The 18,270-nt window shown below is 41.4% G+C and overlaps 1 protein-coding gene across 4 annotated transcripts; it reads left to right on the forward strand.

Annotated features, from left to right (window-relative positions):
• Nucleotides 1–655: 655 nt before the first annotated feature.
• Nucleotides 656–18,084, forward strand: LOC6500446 (mucin-5AC). Of its 4 annotated transcripts, none has more exons than XM_044718265.1 (6): nucleotides 656–854; nucleotides 1,362–1,652; nucleotides 12,386–12,433; nucleotides 14,144–14,190; nucleotides 14,246–14,512; nucleotides 14,576–18,084. In XM_044718265.1, exons 2-6 carry the CDS (start codon nucleotides 1,631–1,633, stop codon nucleotides 17,630–17,632), a joined length of 3,441 nt encoding a protein of 1,146 aa, XP_044574200.1. In that variant the 5' UTR covers nucleotides 656–854; nucleotides 1,362–1,630; the 3' UTR covers nucleotides 17,633–18,084. The 4 variants fall into 4 exon arrangements, with proteins under 4 accessions (XP_044574200.1, XP_044574199.1, XP_001953229.2 ...); XM_044718264.1 differs by having other exon boundaries at nucleotides 658–875; nucleotides 1,309–1,652; XM_001953194.4 differs by having other exon boundaries at nucleotides 661–854; nucleotides 1,345–1,652.
• Nucleotides 18,085–18,270: the final 186 nt, after the last annotated feature.

Raw genomic sequence — 18,270 nt, forward strand, 5'->3', positions numbered from 1 at the left:
TGAATGAGACATTTATTGTCATTTATAAAGGCATATGATGCAAAGGAGACTATCCGTATTATTTTGAACCCAATTAGAAATAATTAGTCACTAGTTTTTTTCATAAATTTATGTAAGTGTATATTCTTGATTTTTTAAAAAGTATTTGAAGATATAAGATTATATATAGGAAGGTATAGGCACAGTATGACTATTGCAGAATATTGTTATATATAAAAATAATTAAAATAGAAATTGATTAATATATCAATCTAATCTAATATCTAATCTAATATATAATATCTAATATTTTGAGCTAAAGTATACTTTACAGTGAATATTTAAAGAGTTTTTTTGACACCTTTAATTAACCTTTATAACTAAATCATTTATATTATGTGATTTAGATAGATCCAACGTAACAGAAAATGTTAACCAAATGGGGAGCTCTGCTCTCCTCCGATCTAATGCTGTTAAAAACCGAAGACTGCCGAAGACTGGGGGCTCTCTTTCTTTTCTCGGAATCTTCACAATCAGCTGATCGCTGGACCGGTCGCAAAGACACACTGTCTTTGTTTGGGTTTGCCTCTGGTTTTGGTATGGACTTCGGGCTTCTTTGGGAATCGAGGAAGATGTGGCAGCGATCTTCGCCGTGCGGTAAGTTCGTCCGGATTGGAGTGGATCGGGTGCTTTTGCTTTTGCTGTGCTTTTGCCTTTGTGGCGGCGGCGGTGGCTCTGCGAGCGTTTTCGCTAAACAGAGTTTCGAGTGGAGCTCAACTACTAAAGTTGGACGCCGCATTTGCCAATTGAAACATTCAAATGTGAATATCGTACGGGTGAAGACGTCTTCTGTTCGTCTGGCTCTGGCTCAAATTGTATTTTCATACCAATCTGATGTGATAAATAGATTTAAGAATACTAAAGTGCCCAAAAGTGTTTGAAGTTTTTAAAACTCTTGTGATTTGCTCAGTTATTTTGTTTTCCTTTTCAAGGATTACACCACAGATTTTGTATAGGAACTGTTTTCGGATTTTGAAAGCTCAAAGGATTAAAAGCCAAGATCACTTTAAGTTTCAGCACGAAAAGGATTTTTTCTAAAATCTTTTATCTAACATTTTTCTATTAATAATTTTGTTATTAATTTTTTTGTGGCACTGTTTGGCCCTAATTTGAAGAAAAAACCTAATCAATTCACATTTTAAATGTTAGATTACTGAAGTTTCCTGTCTTCATAATACTGACATGAACAACTTGAAGTGATTTTGTGCCACCACCGAAAACATCAACTAAATCGTGATATCTGTGCATTACAACCGGATCCCACTCTAGCCCCTAACAAATAATAAACCAAATAATCAACCTTAGTGAGACAACATCAACAGCAATAACAATAACGAAAAATATGCAACAATTTAAGTAATATTCACAAGAAAAACGAAAACAAAAAAAAAAAATAGAAACAGTACGAATAACCCAGTCGGAGAGCGGAAAAGTTGTCATAAATAAGTTTACGGCGAAACCTCTATATTACTTCAATCACGAAACTGAAAGCAAAAAAGGAAGCTGTGCAGATTGAGTTGCTGCCACAGTTACTTACCTGAGTTACCTGAGAGTGTTACTGCTCCACAAACTGACATTCAGAGCACTGCCAATGACGCTGATGCCGCTTAAAGGTGAGTGAGCCAGTGCAACTTGGCCAAGAATTTCGACAGCTCATCACATCGACAGCTGAATGGCGTTGAGGCTGAGAGGCTTCTATAAAAATAAAATGCCAAACGCATTTCGTACGCATGAATGGATAAAAAGTGTTGTTGTTTAAAGTCGTTGCCTTTCACAAAGCATCATCTTGCTTAGATTTATTGCATACGTAGTCCATGTAATTTTATTACTCCTTTTGGCCAGTCAGCTAGTCCAAGAGGCTGGTAAAATGTCAATGCGTTGTCTGCATAATGGAGATGCCGTGTTTATGGTGGCTCTTGTGAGTTATGCAACAATACTCCTTCCTTGAGTACATATTATGAATATAAAATTATGATAGATGAAGAAATGATGTCTTAAATATGAATTTCCAAATTTTGAAGGTTGTAATCAATATACTAGTGACTAGTCAATCAATTAAGATAAATAACTTAATTAAGTTTGCCCACTAACCAATTCAAAGTCAATGCTATTAAAAGTCTTAAAATAAATCTGGCTTCTTGAATTCTTCTGGCTCCGTAAATATTAATTGGTTCTAAACGAATAAAATAATCGACAATTTTCATAAGTCTTTAATAAGCCTAAGGTGACTCCGGCTCGATGATTAATTTGCAAATTGTTGGTTAGCTTAGATGAATAGATACTGCAATTAAAAGCTAACCAAGAGCCTCAAAATTGCCGGCATGCATTTCAATTTTTTCTCAATTCTTTTTTGGGTTTCGAATTTTTTTTTTGTTGGTTTCTAATTTTTTACTGCATAAATTTAGTGTTGCAAAATTTGCAACCACAATAGTTACCTCGACTTGGCATTGTTATTAACGAATCTAAGATAATGCTGGCGGGCACACAGTTCAAGGATGAACAGCAGTAGCAGTAGCCGATCAGCTCAGAATAAACCCTTGGGAGGGGGCTGGGCTAACAAAAACAAAAACTAAAAATCAAAAATTCAAGTTAAATAGTTTGCAGCTGCAACATTTTTGTGTTAGATAATTTCAATTGCTGCCCAAACTGTGATTACTGGGCGAGCAACTTAGAGCAGAGGGCCGCAGAAAGTAGTGCAGAAATTAGGAAATTCGCCGTAAATGTCAAGAGGTGGCGTAGTTTTGTTTTCTTCTATAGTATCCAGTGCAGCCTCGTGGCGCAAATGAACAAAAGAAAAGCCAGGCTAAAAGAAAAGACAAATTTAGGCCAAATGTGTGACTTAACGTCTTTCACATCACATCGCACACACCTACACCTAAAGCCTAAAACCCAAAGCTAAAAAGAAGAAAGGGGGCAGACCTGCTTTTTGTTTTACGTGGCAGGAGGTTAAAGTTGACTAGGGAGACGAACAGAAAAAAAAAAATCCGAATGGAAAACTGCCTGGCTGCCTCAAATGTAACAAAATGCTATAGTACAATATAATTTTGCCCGTTGTTGTCTGCAGATGGCCAGATAAAAGTTCAAAATGCGAATTGTTGTTGTACTCCTAACCGGGTCTAGTCTGGCCCGGCCAGGTCTGGTCTGCTCATTAACGTTGCCAGCAAAAGAAATGGCAAATAAATTAAAAAGTCATTCAAGCAACAATACCCAAAAGGGGGAATCCTCTTAACTCCACCAACTAAAGCCCTCTTGTCTAACACTCTTGTAGTTGTTACCTATTTTTGCTATTAGTCTGGTTGTTTTTGCTACAAGTATTCCATTCAAGTGTTGATGCGTTAACTGGCGCTGCGTGCGCATCGCTGAAAAGCCAATGAGCCGCATCTGAGAGCCCGGTAAAAGTATCTAACGATTCCTTGTAGACGAAAACAAACAACCTCGCAATTGATGTTGTGCTATTGCTGTTTCTGTTGCCCATCTGGCTAGCTGGCACTGTTTTTGTGGCCCGTCTTCAGTGATTAATGAAGTGTAAATAATGTTCATGTTTTTGTATTTTTTTTTTCTAATTTTTATTCAACCTCAAGATTTCAACATATTCTAGACGGAATTTGTTGGGGTTTTTACTCGGTCGATCATTACTTGGTTGTTTGTTTTTACAATTTTCAAAGTCCATCTGAGGGATGGTTTTGGCAAACCACAAAATAACGAAAAAAAAAAACAAAAGACTTTGGCAACGAACTTGCAACGAACATGGACGGTAAATAAAAACCAACAGCTTTTTTCCAAACGATATTGTCAAATGTCAGCCAAGTGCACTTGAGTCATAAATAAGCCATTTGTCAGCTTTTTTCTTTTGGCGAATAAATAGATAACCGAAAAAACCAACGAACTTGAACTTTTCAAATGATTTGTGTAGATTTTGCAACGGTACTTTATTAAGAGTGCTGAAATTTTGAAATAAAATGACTATAAAATGAATATAGCTTAAGCACTTTGCAGTAATTTATCAAATTTATGCTGCATCAAGCATTTCCCTAATCATAGTCATTTCCTCGCATGCGTGAAGTGTTCAATTACATCACGATTTTAAATATGATCATTATAGCCATTTAACAACTAAATGCCAGCCGGCAGCCAGATTCTGAAATTGCTGCCACAAAACTGCTCGTTCATCGAGACACACGTGCGTCGCGAATTGCGTAGAGCTTGGACGCCTTTAATGGTGGACCCCACGATATAGCCGTTGCCAACTTGATATATAGTTTGTGCCGCCGACCAGCAGGCTAAATGTCAGGCCAAGATGCTGACCTCCATGCAACGTTTTGGTACATTTTAGGGTCTTCCAGCTCGGAATGGCATTTTGATCTGCCATGGTCTAAGGTGAACATCACGGCGGAGAGTGGCCCAAGATGGATGGTAGCAAGTTGCATTGAAATAGTTTATAGCATTGAGCTTCTTTTGGGAAGTCAAGCGAGTGGGGCAACTTTGCTAATTAAAAGATAATTTTAGCCCAATTTGTTTGGCCATAAAAAAACTTTTTGGTTTAATATTCATAATTTCAATTATCGATGACTCCAAATACAAATCAAATGAACAAATCTTTTCGAGGTTTACCAGGAACAGGTTTTCTAATATGCTTTCTTTCTGCGCATACTTACGTATTATTATTGTTTTATTTTTAAGACATTTCAGAGGCTGTTTACAGTTGTCTGAGAACCTGATTCCAGCATATTTGACTCAGTTTTGTTTACCTCTTAGGCAGGATCTAATTCGGGAAGTGACATCACTCTTTGGCTCGCGCAAAGGATGCGTATTATTTCTCGAAACGATCACGATCGCAGAACAGGTTATCGGCTGGCTTTATATGATTCATAAAAGAGCATATAAAATATGAAGACACTAATGGGTTTTTATAAAAATGGTGTCAGCCAAGGCTAGAATCAAAACTCCCATTCTCACTGGGGCTATTAAAAGTCGCGTCAATCGATAACATGATGGCCACAAATAGTTCCCACTGGTATTTGGTCATTTAAGTTGCCGCTTCATATATGAGCTATTATTACCTATAAAAAAATATAAGAATAAAGTGTCAATAATGGTCTATTAGGCCACTACTTAAGTAGGCAACGCTCACAAATTGGTATCAATATCAACCACCGAAATCAATTCCACCGGCTGACAGCCAATTAGGGACGCCTACCACTCACATGTTTACTACTTATGAAAAATCGAATCATAAATCAAAGAAGTCAGAGTTGAATTCCGCATTTAATACCTCGATATCATTTGATATTTTCAAGCACAATCAAACGCGCGAAGGAGACCAAATGACAAGAGCTTTCAGCAGTCATAATCATGTTTGCCATACAAAACGAACAAAAACAACAGGGAACAAAATGCTTTGATATTTTCGGTAACTTGTTGCTGTTGCTGTCGCTTACAGACAGTCGCTTGAAAATGGCAAAGAGCTAAAATAACAACAAAAGCATTTTTCTTGTCGTGCCAAAGTCAAGTTCGTTACCTGAGTCTTTTGTTTTGAAGTTCGAATTTAAGAGTCTAGAATCGTGTTTCGAGTTAGGAACTTATCGCGCTGATTAACTTAATATGTCTACGGATTACGTTTTGTTGCCACAAAAGCAAACAAAGATGTAATTTTCCCGGCCATTTCCGCTTGAACTTTGTTTTCTATTTTCCGCCAACAAGTTGCGAATGAAAACGAAATCATAACAAAAATCAAAAATGACTTTCATATACGTAGCAGTAGTGGCAAACAAGAAACAATTACTCCAAACAATAAGCAACTAATTCGCATCTTCATTGCTGCATATCTAGCATTTATATGAAGATATTAGCATATATGTGTGTGAGATACACTGAAAACATTTCGAAAATTGAGAAACTAAGATTTAAAACTGATAAAAACTGATTAAAATTGAATGAAAATATTAGATGCTGCATAGCAGTAACATTCACTAAAGTATTTTTTTTATAGGCAATTTGGATATTACAATTTTTTTTCGGTTATGTTTATTTTCGGATAAAATTAAAAAATTATTGCTTGTGTTTATTTTTTTTTTAAGTGAGATGGGTGCAAGCAGAAGCAATCATAAAAAGGCCATCATGACGAGGAAAAGCGCTGTGCGAACGAAAGAAAAGCCGCAAAAACCCGAGTGGCTCAGATAAAGTTGGCCATTGTTGCCGGTTATAATTAAACAGAGAGATGGTTATTTAACCAGGTGACATAAATACACACCGCCCTGATAACAAACACTGACCCAAATACGCGTAATCTGGAATCAAAGCGAACAAAAGAACGAATCAAAAGTGCAATAGTTGTTGCTCCGGCCACTGTTGTGCTGTTGGTGCAACGTCAACGGCAATTACTTATTAATTGCCGCTCGACAGCTTGTTTGTTGCTGTTGGTGGTATTGTTATTAGTGGCACTGCTACTGGTTCGGCTGCTGCAACTGTTGCCGGCGTGTCTGAGGCCGACCGAGCTGTCATAAATTGCGCTTGCCAGCTCTAGTAGATTGCCTCATATCAATTGAAACTGTCTGAGCGGCGTTTTCAATTGTTATCTTTTGATATTTAGTATTTTTTTTGGCTATTACCGATGAGACTTTTCGCGTCTTGCAGAAAGTTATATATCTTCTCAGTGACAACTCAATTGTTATGTGAGCACTCAGCGGGTATTGGTTTCCGTGTGTGTGCATTCGGCGGGTGACAAAGCGAATTGGGAGATTGCCAATAAATATTGTAGATGCATATGGGAACCGGATTGATCCAGGTTCATCTTCAGGCAATACTTTCACAAAGTAATTACAAAATACTTTGCAACCTGTTGGTTTTTAACTGCCATTTGATATAAAGATATACTTTTATTCGCATTTGTTGTACATTTTTTTAATCACATATTATCCGGTCAATTGCCCAACGGGATTGTTTAATAAACTTTTTATTTTAAAGATTCTAGCTAGTATGAGTCAGTTGTGAAAAAATAAGTTCTTACTAACGCGCGCTGGAAACAAGTTCGTCGCCTAAGTCTTTTGTCTCAATCGTTTGGTGCGAATTCTTGTTCGAATTTTTGCAATCTTATTTTTATGATCCAATATTGTCATTCTGTTGATGACAATTTAACATCATTTCTGCTCTGAAATCTAACTTTTTATGGACCATTATTGCTAGATTTGATAAATGCGCCACATAAACTACTTTAACTGGATATTTGATATGCGTAGAAGATTTGAATGATAATTATCGGGTCCCCGAGTTCGGATTAATTAGGTACAACTTCCTGTTGGGGTGGAGCCTTTGTTAGGTCTTACTCGTTATGGCACTATAGCCCACTGCCCTGCAATTACCTTGAAGATTTTAATGGTATAGTTGGTTAACTATATAGTGTGAGTGGTACTCTTGTTATTTCAACAGCTTTTTTGTGATCTGGCGGGCAAACAGTTTTCGGGGAGCTGCTGAACAAACAACACAAAATATGTTTAACCAATAATTAAGTAGCATCAAAATCTGCTCCAGGGACTGCATATTCAAACGAATAATGAAATGGACTGGGTTCCAACATCGCCGGGACGCCAATGGCAAATCCCGGCCTGCGGTAGCTCTTGCATGAAGAATTGCTGGGGCGCATCGGTACAAAAAGCCAAGTACTGACAACACACTAAAAAAGTGGAAATCATCTTCACATTCGGCGTTAAATGTTTTGCGCTGCTTTACAAATCTCCGGCAATTTGCCTGGCCTCTCAAACAAATTGAGTTCCATTTAAGCCTAGGCAGATGAATGCGCTCGAAGCTTCGCTCTCAATGGGCGGTCGGATTTGAATTCCGAGTTGGCCGAGAGCCAAGTGTGAAACGGTTGACAGGCGGCTGCCACGACGCGTCAGAGTGACTTTTGCTATGCCTCGGACTGCCACAGTATTTCTGTTTTTTCTTCTGTGTTTTTTTTTTTATTCCCCAATTCTCAGCCCACAGCCAAAGAGCCGTGCAAATTGCAAATGAGCAGCAACAGAAACAAAAACCCTGCACGGAAATGCACAAGAATTCTTGGGCAAAAAAGTGGCCGAAAATTGTATCAAAGGTGGAAAAAATGGCCGGCAGCGGCGGCAACCAAAAACGATTGCATTTGACCTCAAAATCTATTAGCACGTCGAACTCTGGCGGCTATGCGATGCAACCGATGTGGCAGCCACCCAACCTCAGGCCCAAAAACTGTGAAGTTGCCGCAAGAATAACAGCAATAATTGCTACTTGGAGTTGTGTACACCCATGTCTGGGTGCATCAGCGACACGTAGGTCAATGCATCAACATTAAACACCAAAAACAAAAATACCATCTTCAGACTCACACGCAGTCGTCTGGCTGCCTTTCCTGCATATCTGAATCTTAAAAGTTGCGGGTTAGCGAATACACACAAAAACAAAAAAAAAAACAAACAAATGTTTAACAAAAAGTCTTGTTATTGCAAAATTTACATGTTTTGTCTGACGCACAATCACACTTCAAGGAAATTTTAAACAACCCATAGGTGGAAACTCAAATGCTTTATGATTAATTGCCAACACAACAAAGTGTCACACAAAACAATTTGTGTCATAAATTTTATGACTGATCTTCTGAACCAAAACTAGAGTACAAATGGTGATTGATGATTTGCTTGAAGAGCAAAAACACAAAAAATGTATTTGATAAATTTAAAATTGCTCAGCTTCCGACCCATTTCTGGTGCAGGTACCGGAATTAATCACGGATAATATATGTTTGGTAATCCAATTAAAAGCATTATTGTACAAATATTAAAACGCACATCATTGGGATGATTTATGGCTAGGAAAGTCCAAGAAAGAGGTGAAATAAATCCAAAATTGCTCCTCACAATGGGGTTTCATTGTGGACTGTCCCGAAAAGAGATCTTAATCGCAGGGGATGTGCCAATATAAAATACACATTTAATTGCCTGCCGCCTGGATGGTCTTTATAAAAACAGCAAAGAAAATCCAAAAATGCTGCTTGCCAAATCTGGTGTAAAATAAATATAAACAAAATGCACAATGGGCGGGAGCAGAGCACTTTCAAAACATTTTGCCTGGGAAACACGAAGTGATTTGCTTAGCTTGGACTTTTATGCATTTATAATGACATTTTTCACACAGTTTGTTTCCGAAATCCGAAGCCGAAAAACAACATTGCTCTGCCATTTAAAATGTTTAACATTTTAATTAGTTTTTGTTTTGAAAGAAATAGTATAATTCTTTTTCGAGGTATAGCAGTTTTTTGGCAGCGTTTCGGTGATTAATTATGAGAAATTTGCATAACATTTGCTTGTGTCAGAGATTAGCACTGAAAAGCAAATGAGTATGCCATTAAACTGGAATATGGTAAAGACTTTATAAAAATCCTATAAGCTGGAATTTCCAGAACATCTCCGAAATTCCCGAAATAAATGTTCATCCTAGGTTCAATCGATTTATTCCCAAATATGGCAAAGGCTTAATTTCGTGAGCAGGTAATCTCTCTCCCACCATTAGCCAAATGACCAGCATATCTATCCGCACCTGCATGGCACTCCCAATCGCCATGCCAAATAACAAACAAAAAGCACCAATCAAGTTTCAAACTGGAGGGGGTATAGACATCGATTGAAGATGAGCTGACTTTATGCAATTTTCCGCACCAGGAATGGCCGGCAAGGAAAGGCAAGCCAAGTCAGCAAAGTTTCATAATGAATTTCGGTAAAGGTGAAATTTTTCCTGCACTCGATGAACAAATAAAATAAAATAAAAACTACTTATCCGCGTTACCTTTGTCTGAGAAGGCCACACAAGAGTGTCAGTGCAAGGCAACAAGCCAGATAAGCCAGCCAAGTCACAATCGGACCAACACGAAGAGCCAAAACAAATAAATCAAATCTTCAAATAACACGTATACGACATGTGGTCTACGGAGAAGAAAAAGAAGGCTGCCACAGTGGCTGCAAATACTTTGAATCTTTGGCTTGGCGTTGCCTTAGTTTCTATGCTCTCTGCACTGTGCGGGTTTCAACACTTTGCCACAATACAATGCGGCAAAAAGCGCAAAAACAACCAGAAGAGCTCAGCTGAGGGGAAAAAAAAACAAATGCTTCCTTCATGTCAGCTCAGCAACCGTAAAAGGTTAAGCGGCAACTTGACAAAAAGGTTAAAACGATTTAACAGACATTTGGCTGCAGTCTGCAGAGCCTCTCCAGCTTCAGCTCCAGCTCCAACTGCAGCTCCTCCAGGCAGCCAACAGAAAAAACTTAAAAACCGACCCAGGCAATCGTCGAATCCATCGACTGCGTCCTTAGCATATCCATCTGAAGTACACCCCGTTGCCTCCGTAACTCGCAATCCCCGATCATCCGATCTCCTCGAGGTGTGCGCGTGTGTTGAAGGCGGAACCAAATTTTGATTACAGAGACCCTCAGCATGGCGAGGAAAATGCAACCTCAGGTTTTAACAGTTAACTGGCGCTAGCTTATTATTTTTGTTGTTTCGTTGTAGTTGGTAGCTGTAGCTGGCAATGATGGTGCCGAGATGGCTGTTGCCACAAACACCTGCTATTGCCATGGCCCGCGTTGACATTTTTTTCTCTGATAATGATTCAGCAGTGTGACTTCCTTATTTGTCATTGTTGTCGTTGCCAATTTTTCACTTTTCACTTGGTTTTTTTTTTTAATATTTTGGCGGCAAGTTTTCCGTCTCCAGACCTGCTCTCTTATGAATGATTGGCCGAAAGCTTTTGATTAATGTCATCCAATGAGTTCGATGAGTTAAAGAAGAAGCGTAATTTGTTGCTGAAGCTAATTTATTGATCGCAATTTATACAAGTTCTCTGATAATCCCAACTATCCACGACGACCTTCGCGAAACCAATCACCATTTAAGGCAATTGAATTGAATTCGGCTTAAGCCTTGACAATGACAAACTCTTGATTCGTGATAAGATTTGACAGGCGCAGTCCCAGGCCCAGCTAGTGCAACTCTTGAACTTTAACAGAGTGTTTGGCTAATCGACTTAATTTACAATTTTTATTAAATTTTAATGCCAGCCATTTGTTTCAGCGGCAAAGCAATTTAATTTTGTGTACATTACGTTATTTTGATGAAATAAAATTTAGGTGTGAGAATATTTGATGCAAACATGCACGACGAGAACCCCACCAAGGCAATCAACTAATTTAAATACAAAAAGCAATTTCGGCAACCGAATCCAACGTCAAAGAATCCCGTAGACAATGCAGAGAAACAGAATCTTCATCGCATCGTCTTCTCCATCAACTGCAGCTAATTTCAATTTAAATTTATGTTCGCATCAAATGAAATTTCGAGATTCTGTTCGATTTTGCATTGTTATTGAAAATAGTCATTACGTAAACAGCAAAGAAATCTTTTGTCTCTGGACGTCGGACATCGGACAGTTTACCCAAACCATTGAAAATGATTTAATTGAAAGAGTGTCACTAGGCAAGCCGGTTGGTGCTAATCTCTCCCTCTCTTTGGACCTGCTGGCCAGTATCTGGTATCTGGTCTCTATTTTGCCTCCCCAAGATTTGATATTGTTTGCTGTTGTGCAAATTAAAACAATTATATGAAATTATGCAAAGTACGCAAAGAAACTACGGGAACAGCAGCGACAACAACAGCTGCAAAACGGTCTGACGGAAGCGAGCTTGGAAGCGAGTGAATGTCTTGACTGGATTGACTGACTGACTAACTGAATGCCTTACTGACTGACCGACTAACTAACTGCCTCACTGAGTGTATGACTTCTGGTCGACGCCTGCAGCTGTTCCTGGGCAGCAAATTCGATTTTACTTTTTGGGGAAGCCAGCCTAAAATGTAATAATTTATTGCGCATACACCCCGTGGTACACGGGATTCAAAATTTGCAACTTTGAATCTGCATATCTGGCTATCTGCATTACTTTGTATCTCTATATGGCGGGGAGGGAATGGACATATCTAACGATCTGCCGTAAATTTCTGTATGCGTCTGTGGGCGTCTACGAAAATGATGTAACCGCTGAGAGCCTTTTGGGCTTTGTTGTCTTCTTCGGCACATTGACAACTCGACTGCTGCGTTGATTTGTGCAAGCCCAGAGTTAATTTATTATTTCTGTTTGTTTTCGTATTGTTTCTTATAATTTCTATTACCCAATACGACGGCTTGTTGCCGGGTGTACGTGTTTTATTTGCGCCACTAATTATATTTTCGTTTTTTCCCCATTTTATTTTGGCGAATCTCCCACGCGATTGCGTAATAAATATTCATAATTTTTCTAACTAGCTAATCATTTATTCCCGCCTCTTTTCGTTCCAGGCGACTCCAACGACAAAATGCGGCGAACGCAGCTTAGTTTGTTTTACGGTAAGAATTTTATTATAGTTTAAAATTAGTACAATCTTCTAATTAGAAGATTAAGAGTTAAGTTTTGATGAATTTGATGATATATAAATTAAATTGTTTTAAAGGCATAATTAAATTTTCCAAGTAACCCTTAATACTTTAAGTTTAAAACTACCCAACAAAAAATCAAACCATTTATCCCATTATTAAAAAAAAAAATAGTTAAATACCAGACTGCCCCTGAAAAATATGTAAAATTTCAAAAAGTAAAAAGCATTCTCCATCGTGGCAGCATCCTTGACCTTGTCAGTTCATAATTTTCCCATCATTCGTCTCTGGCTAACGGCGCATCTGTGCGGCACAAGACGCATTCCGGCCGTGCGTGTGCCACAAAGCGTGGGCGGCAAAGCGGCCAAGATTGCGTTAATGCCCCTTTGTCTTAGCCGGTTGCGTGAGGCGGATGGAGTTGTTGGGCCGAGATGGCGTGCGACAAAAAAGGGAGACCGAAAATCCGTAAAAAAAAAAAAACAAATACATACATACACAGCGTTCAGATTTAGATTAAATGTGACTTTGATTTGAATTAATGGATTGGTCAGAGGCTGGGAAATGCAATTTTTAACGGCTCATTAGGAGGGTCATGTTGGCCGAGACCCAAATGCCGGACAGAGCAGAAGTGACAGCTCATCTCGAGACTTGCGAGTAAAACCAACAAAGGCCAGTATTATTTTTTTTTTTTGTATTATTTTTTTGGCTTTTTGTGTTTTTTGGCCGGCTGTGAGTAATTACGCGCCCATCGACAGCGCCTCTCAATTAAGTTGGCAAGACCATCCCGCTGTGAGTGGCACGAACTATTGAATCGAATGGCCAGATATTCGGAATCGATGCGAGTACACCACGGCGTATGCTCGATTTGAGTCCGCTTGCCAATCAGCGGGCATAAATTATGGGCAATTGTTTAATTTGAATAAGGCAGCAACACCCGCCAGCAAAGTCCCCAAAGACACCGCGTCTTCATCATCATCGGCGCATCTTCTTCGATGATTCACTTAATCGCAGTGATTATGCAGCAAGTGGGCCTTGAATCTTGTGGCTATTTTGGTTATTTTGGTTATTCAATAACCTCCTCCTCCACCTCCTTTTCCATGGCGGGGCTTTTCAGAAGACCACTCTGCCACTTATGCCGCAGTTCATCATGCCTTTTTTTACTGTTTGTGTATGTCTTTCTTTAATTGTTTTTATGCTTTAAAATTTAATTATTGCATTTCGAGGGGGCCTGAGGTCAAACGCCGGCTTCCAGCCCAGTAGTCTGTCGTACGCTTCTTGCGTAATTTGACAATATCTGACAAGCGAGTTGAATGGAAAAGTCAAGGTCCGCGGTCCCGCCATCGAGAAGACATTCTAAACTGGAGAATCCAAACCTGAAAAGTTGATTCCACGAGTATGAGGAAATATAAAAAAAATCACAAAGCTAAATAATTACAGTGGAGCAAGAGAAGTTTCGTTTAATGATTTCCTTTTTAAATGTAAACGTGACTATAATTTTATTTGATGAGCAAAGAAGTATTTAATGAGCAAAGAAATAAGGTAGTCCTCCCATTATACCCTCTTTAATGGTAATTGAATTAAATGTTTTCTAAGAAAAAAGAATTTAGCATTTAATAAAAAAAATGATTGATTTCCTATTACTAATTATATTAATAAAAAAACTATATTCTTTACTTCTTACAGCTCTGCTAGTAATGGCAATCTTAGGCCTTACAAGTGCCGAAACAAAGGTAAGCCTATAAATACAGTAAATATTATAAAATATTAATCTAATTTTTATGCCAGTACCGAACTCCAGCTCGGATATTAGCCAAACAAACTGGCGCCACGCAGTTCGAGGAGGAACGCTATGAGACGCATACAAACTGCAATGAACACAAACACCACCTGAAGAAGCGCGCCTCTGATGAGGATGTGGACTACGAGGTGTACCAGGGTGTAGTGGGCCGGCCGGGCATTGATTTTCCCATCTACCCACGTATCCCAAGGACTTCGTTCAGCTGCCGTTCGTATGGCAATGGCTACTTTGCCGATATGGAAACTGATTGTCAGGTGAAATATTAGAAGGAAATCTTGGTTGTTTATTGGATATCTCTAATTAAATTTTCATCTCAGGTCTTTCACATTTGCGAAGAGGGTCGGAAGATCTCATTCCTCTGCCCCAATGGCACCATCTTCCAGCAGAGCGAGCTCACCTGCGACTGGTGGTTTAAGGTTAACTGCCTTGGATCTTCGGGATATTATGCCGAGAGTGCCGAACTCCTCAACAAGCAGCGTGTACACCGAGTCCGCCCTTCAGTTCCAGTTCAGGGATTCAATATTGTAGGAGGTGGACTGAATATTAAGCCCAAAGTAACACCAGTTGCTGGACAGGCCAGATCTGGACCCCGCTCGAATCCCGACAGGCGCATTGATTCCACCGAAGATGTACCCGCCTCGGTAGAGAGTGTGGACTTTGACGATGTTTCCGGAGAGAAACAACGAAAGGTCCTCCCCAGTATTGACAATAACAGCAACGACCACGAAACTCAAATAACAGCGGAAAGTTCTTCATTTGTGAGCGGATCCGGAAAGAGACGAGCCAACAAGGAAAAAACTCCCAGTCGGAACAGCAACGATGACATCACACTTCTAAAACCTTCGCGTAATAGGACGCCTGCGGCTTCCCAGGAAAGAGGAGCTTCCACCGAAAGGGCCAGGAATGGGCAGCGAGGACAACAGCGTTACAAGGATAGCGGCAGTGAGGAGCTCAGTAAGGAAAAGGAAAAGCCATCCAAGGACACCAAACCCGACTTCTTTGAGGCACACTCTACCAGATCCGTTCAGCAAACCACTCCCCACTACTCCGCCGGAAGCTATTCCACCGTTCGCCGTTTGGAGCCCAGCAAATCCACGCCGTTCTATACGCCCACAGTGCCAAGTTTGGTCAAGACGAAGTCCACTGATGGAAAACTCAACTATATCAAGGGCGGACATGCGGCCACCACCCCAAATCCTAATCGCTTTGTGGCCAACACGGGCCTCTTCCTGGAATCCTCGGCTGCGCCAAAGGTCAAGCCCACTGCCAGTGGCAGCATTGAGTTGGATAGTACCTACAAGCCTGTCGTGATTGGCATGCGACACCACTATGACGTGGCCAGTTCCGGAGAATTCCGGCTGCCAGCCAAATCAAGCGAGAGTCGCGATTACTTGCCCACCACTCCTGCTCCAACGGCGACCAGTAATGGACCCACTTACCTTCCGAAGAGCGCCAAATCGCCCCGAGGAAATGCTGCAGCTGCTGCTGGAGAGGACGCCCTCTTGTTCGCTCCCAATCCCGTGAAGGATGAGTCCGTCTACCGTAATGTGCAGGAGATGCTCAAGACCATGAATCTACTTAAGGATCAGTTTGAGGATGTTGAGCTGAATGGTGCTGCGGCGGCACCGGCCAGAGTTGGACTTGAGATACCACCTTCCTCGGGACCCGATGCCCTGGTTACGCTGGCCAAATACTTCGCCCAGGAACACAATGAAACCGGAAACGCCTTGGGTAAGCCAGAGAAGTCAGACAAAACCGAAAAGACTGGGGTAAAGACCAAGCTCTCCGTCAAGCCGCCACCACTGCCCACAGTCAAGCCCTCGGACACCACGGCTTTGCTGACAACCTCCGAGAATCCTCCAGCCATTAGCGAAAACGCCGACGACATTAAGAAGAGTCTCCTAAGCGACAACACTGTTCAAAAGTACAGTACTCTCTTTGGTCTTAAAGCCGCTGAAGGTCGTGGAGTGGCAAATGGAGATATTAGTTCTGGCCTTCTGTCGAACCAACCAAATGGTACCCAATCCGAGCCGAGTTCTAAGTACCAGCCATTCCCGCAAATCGGCAGTACGGGATCCACTATTGGCGCTCTGGCCGAAAAGCCCGAATCCAGGAAAATAGCCCAGATCTTCTCGAATGCTTTGTCCAGCTATTTGGATAATCCAGCCACCTTCAGAGCGGAACTAGCTGCCCGCGCTCGTCCCACTGAGCCGCCAAGTACGCCCAACTTCCGTCCCGTGACCACTACAGATCCCTCACTTTTCAGCGATGGCACTGCCAAATACTATCTGCCTACAAAGGGATTACCCGAGGTGACTACTCCTACGCCAAACAGCATAGCTGCGGAGATCAATCACAAGTTTGATTCAACTCCGTCCCCGGATTATTCCACCACTACCGAGCTGTACGAGGCCAGTACAATTAGGGGTCAGGATCTGGAGTTTTCGGCAGAGCTTTCGCCACCAAGTCCCGATTCCGGAGAAGGCGAGGAGATCCTTCAGCAGCAGCACACCCAAGCCTTTGTCAAATCCCGTAATGATCTGCTAAAGGAAGCCAGACCACAGAAGCTAGTGACTACCCACAAGCCCACCGAACACCCATGGGCTCTGAAATCGCAGACCGACTTCCTGGATCCCCTGACCATCAACGATGGCCTGATGAAGGAGCAGAGGACATCGACGACCAGTAGTACGACTTCCACGACCCCGAAGACAACGACAACGGGCACTCCGTTTGCATACAGGGTGACCACGCCCACACCATCGCGATACGAGTGGGAGGACATCTTCCGAAGCTATGACATCCCCAGGGATGCGCTGCCATCGAGCAGCGGCCTGCAGAGGATTGCCAACAAGTTGTTCGGTGGCCTCAACGAGCAGGAGGCACTGCATCTGCGCAATGTGATGGCCAAGGCGGAGCACGACCGCCAAGTACTGAGCCTCTTGCTGCTGCTTATCCAGACCTGCGACGACCACAATGGAAAGGCGCTGGAGCGGAGTAGGAAGCATCTGCTGAACGCCCTGATCGACATCGACAGCAAGAAGTTGGCAGTGGGGGGCAAGAACTCTAGGCAGCGGGTGGCGACCACCACCAACCGCGTTCCAGTGACAACTTTCCGACGGGGAAGCGAGTACATAACCAGTACCACGCCAGGGTACACGACGACCACGGACGTGCCCACCACTACGGGAGCGGGCAGCTACGAGGTTACCACCAAGTTCGAGATCCGGGTCGAGGAGTTGGACGACGTCAATCCGACAGCGCCGACGACGACGACGGCGCCTCTGCTGCTGGAGGGCAACTCAGACCGGCGCGCCCTGGAGCTGCTCAAGTCATTATATTCGCTGGCCTCCAAGTTCAGCAGCCGGCGGTAGAGCCAGGACGGTTCCTAGTGGTGCACGAAACCTAACTTTAGTCAACTCCACTACACTTTCTTCCTTTAACCCTGATCTTTTGATTTAATTCCATTTAAAAATTAATGCATGCTCCCCTATTTTTTGATTTTGTTTATTGACTTCGTTTAGCCAATGCAATTTGCGCAATTAGTTTGTAAATATGTAAACGAAATACTCGAGGATCGAGCTAGAGAGCCCTGAAATACTCCCAGGCCCGAAACAGGCATAGACTTGGTGTTTCCTGATGCCCAGCCAAGCAGTTTCCAGTTTAAGATAATCAAGAGTTGTATTAAATTAGTTTCTTACTGCTTAGTCTTACGAACGAGAACACACCACTTTCCATAATATCTAATATCGAACAATCTGTACGTCTTGCTGTCTGTTTTGTAAATATTTATTTAAACTTAATAAAGTACATATAAAATAAATAAAAAAAATAAATGGATTATCTTATTACTGCTTGGAGACATTGGGACCTCCAATAAGTCAAGTCCGTCCAAGAGGTTCGATGTGGCCTTGACACAAATTCGATGTCTTTTGAGTTTCCAGCTCCTAATATAAATCTTCGAGCATAAGGTCGTATCTAGCCCGAAAACCCCATAAAGCGCTCATGTAAT

The sequence above is a fragment of the Drosophila ananassae genome, chromosome 2L, assembly GCF_017639315.1.
Source record: "Drosophila ananassae strain 14024-0371.13 chromosome 2L, ASM1763931v2, whole genome shotgun sequence".
Classification (NCBI taxonomy): Eukaryota; Metazoa; Arthropoda; class Insecta; order Diptera; family Drosophilidae; genus Drosophila; species Drosophila ananassae.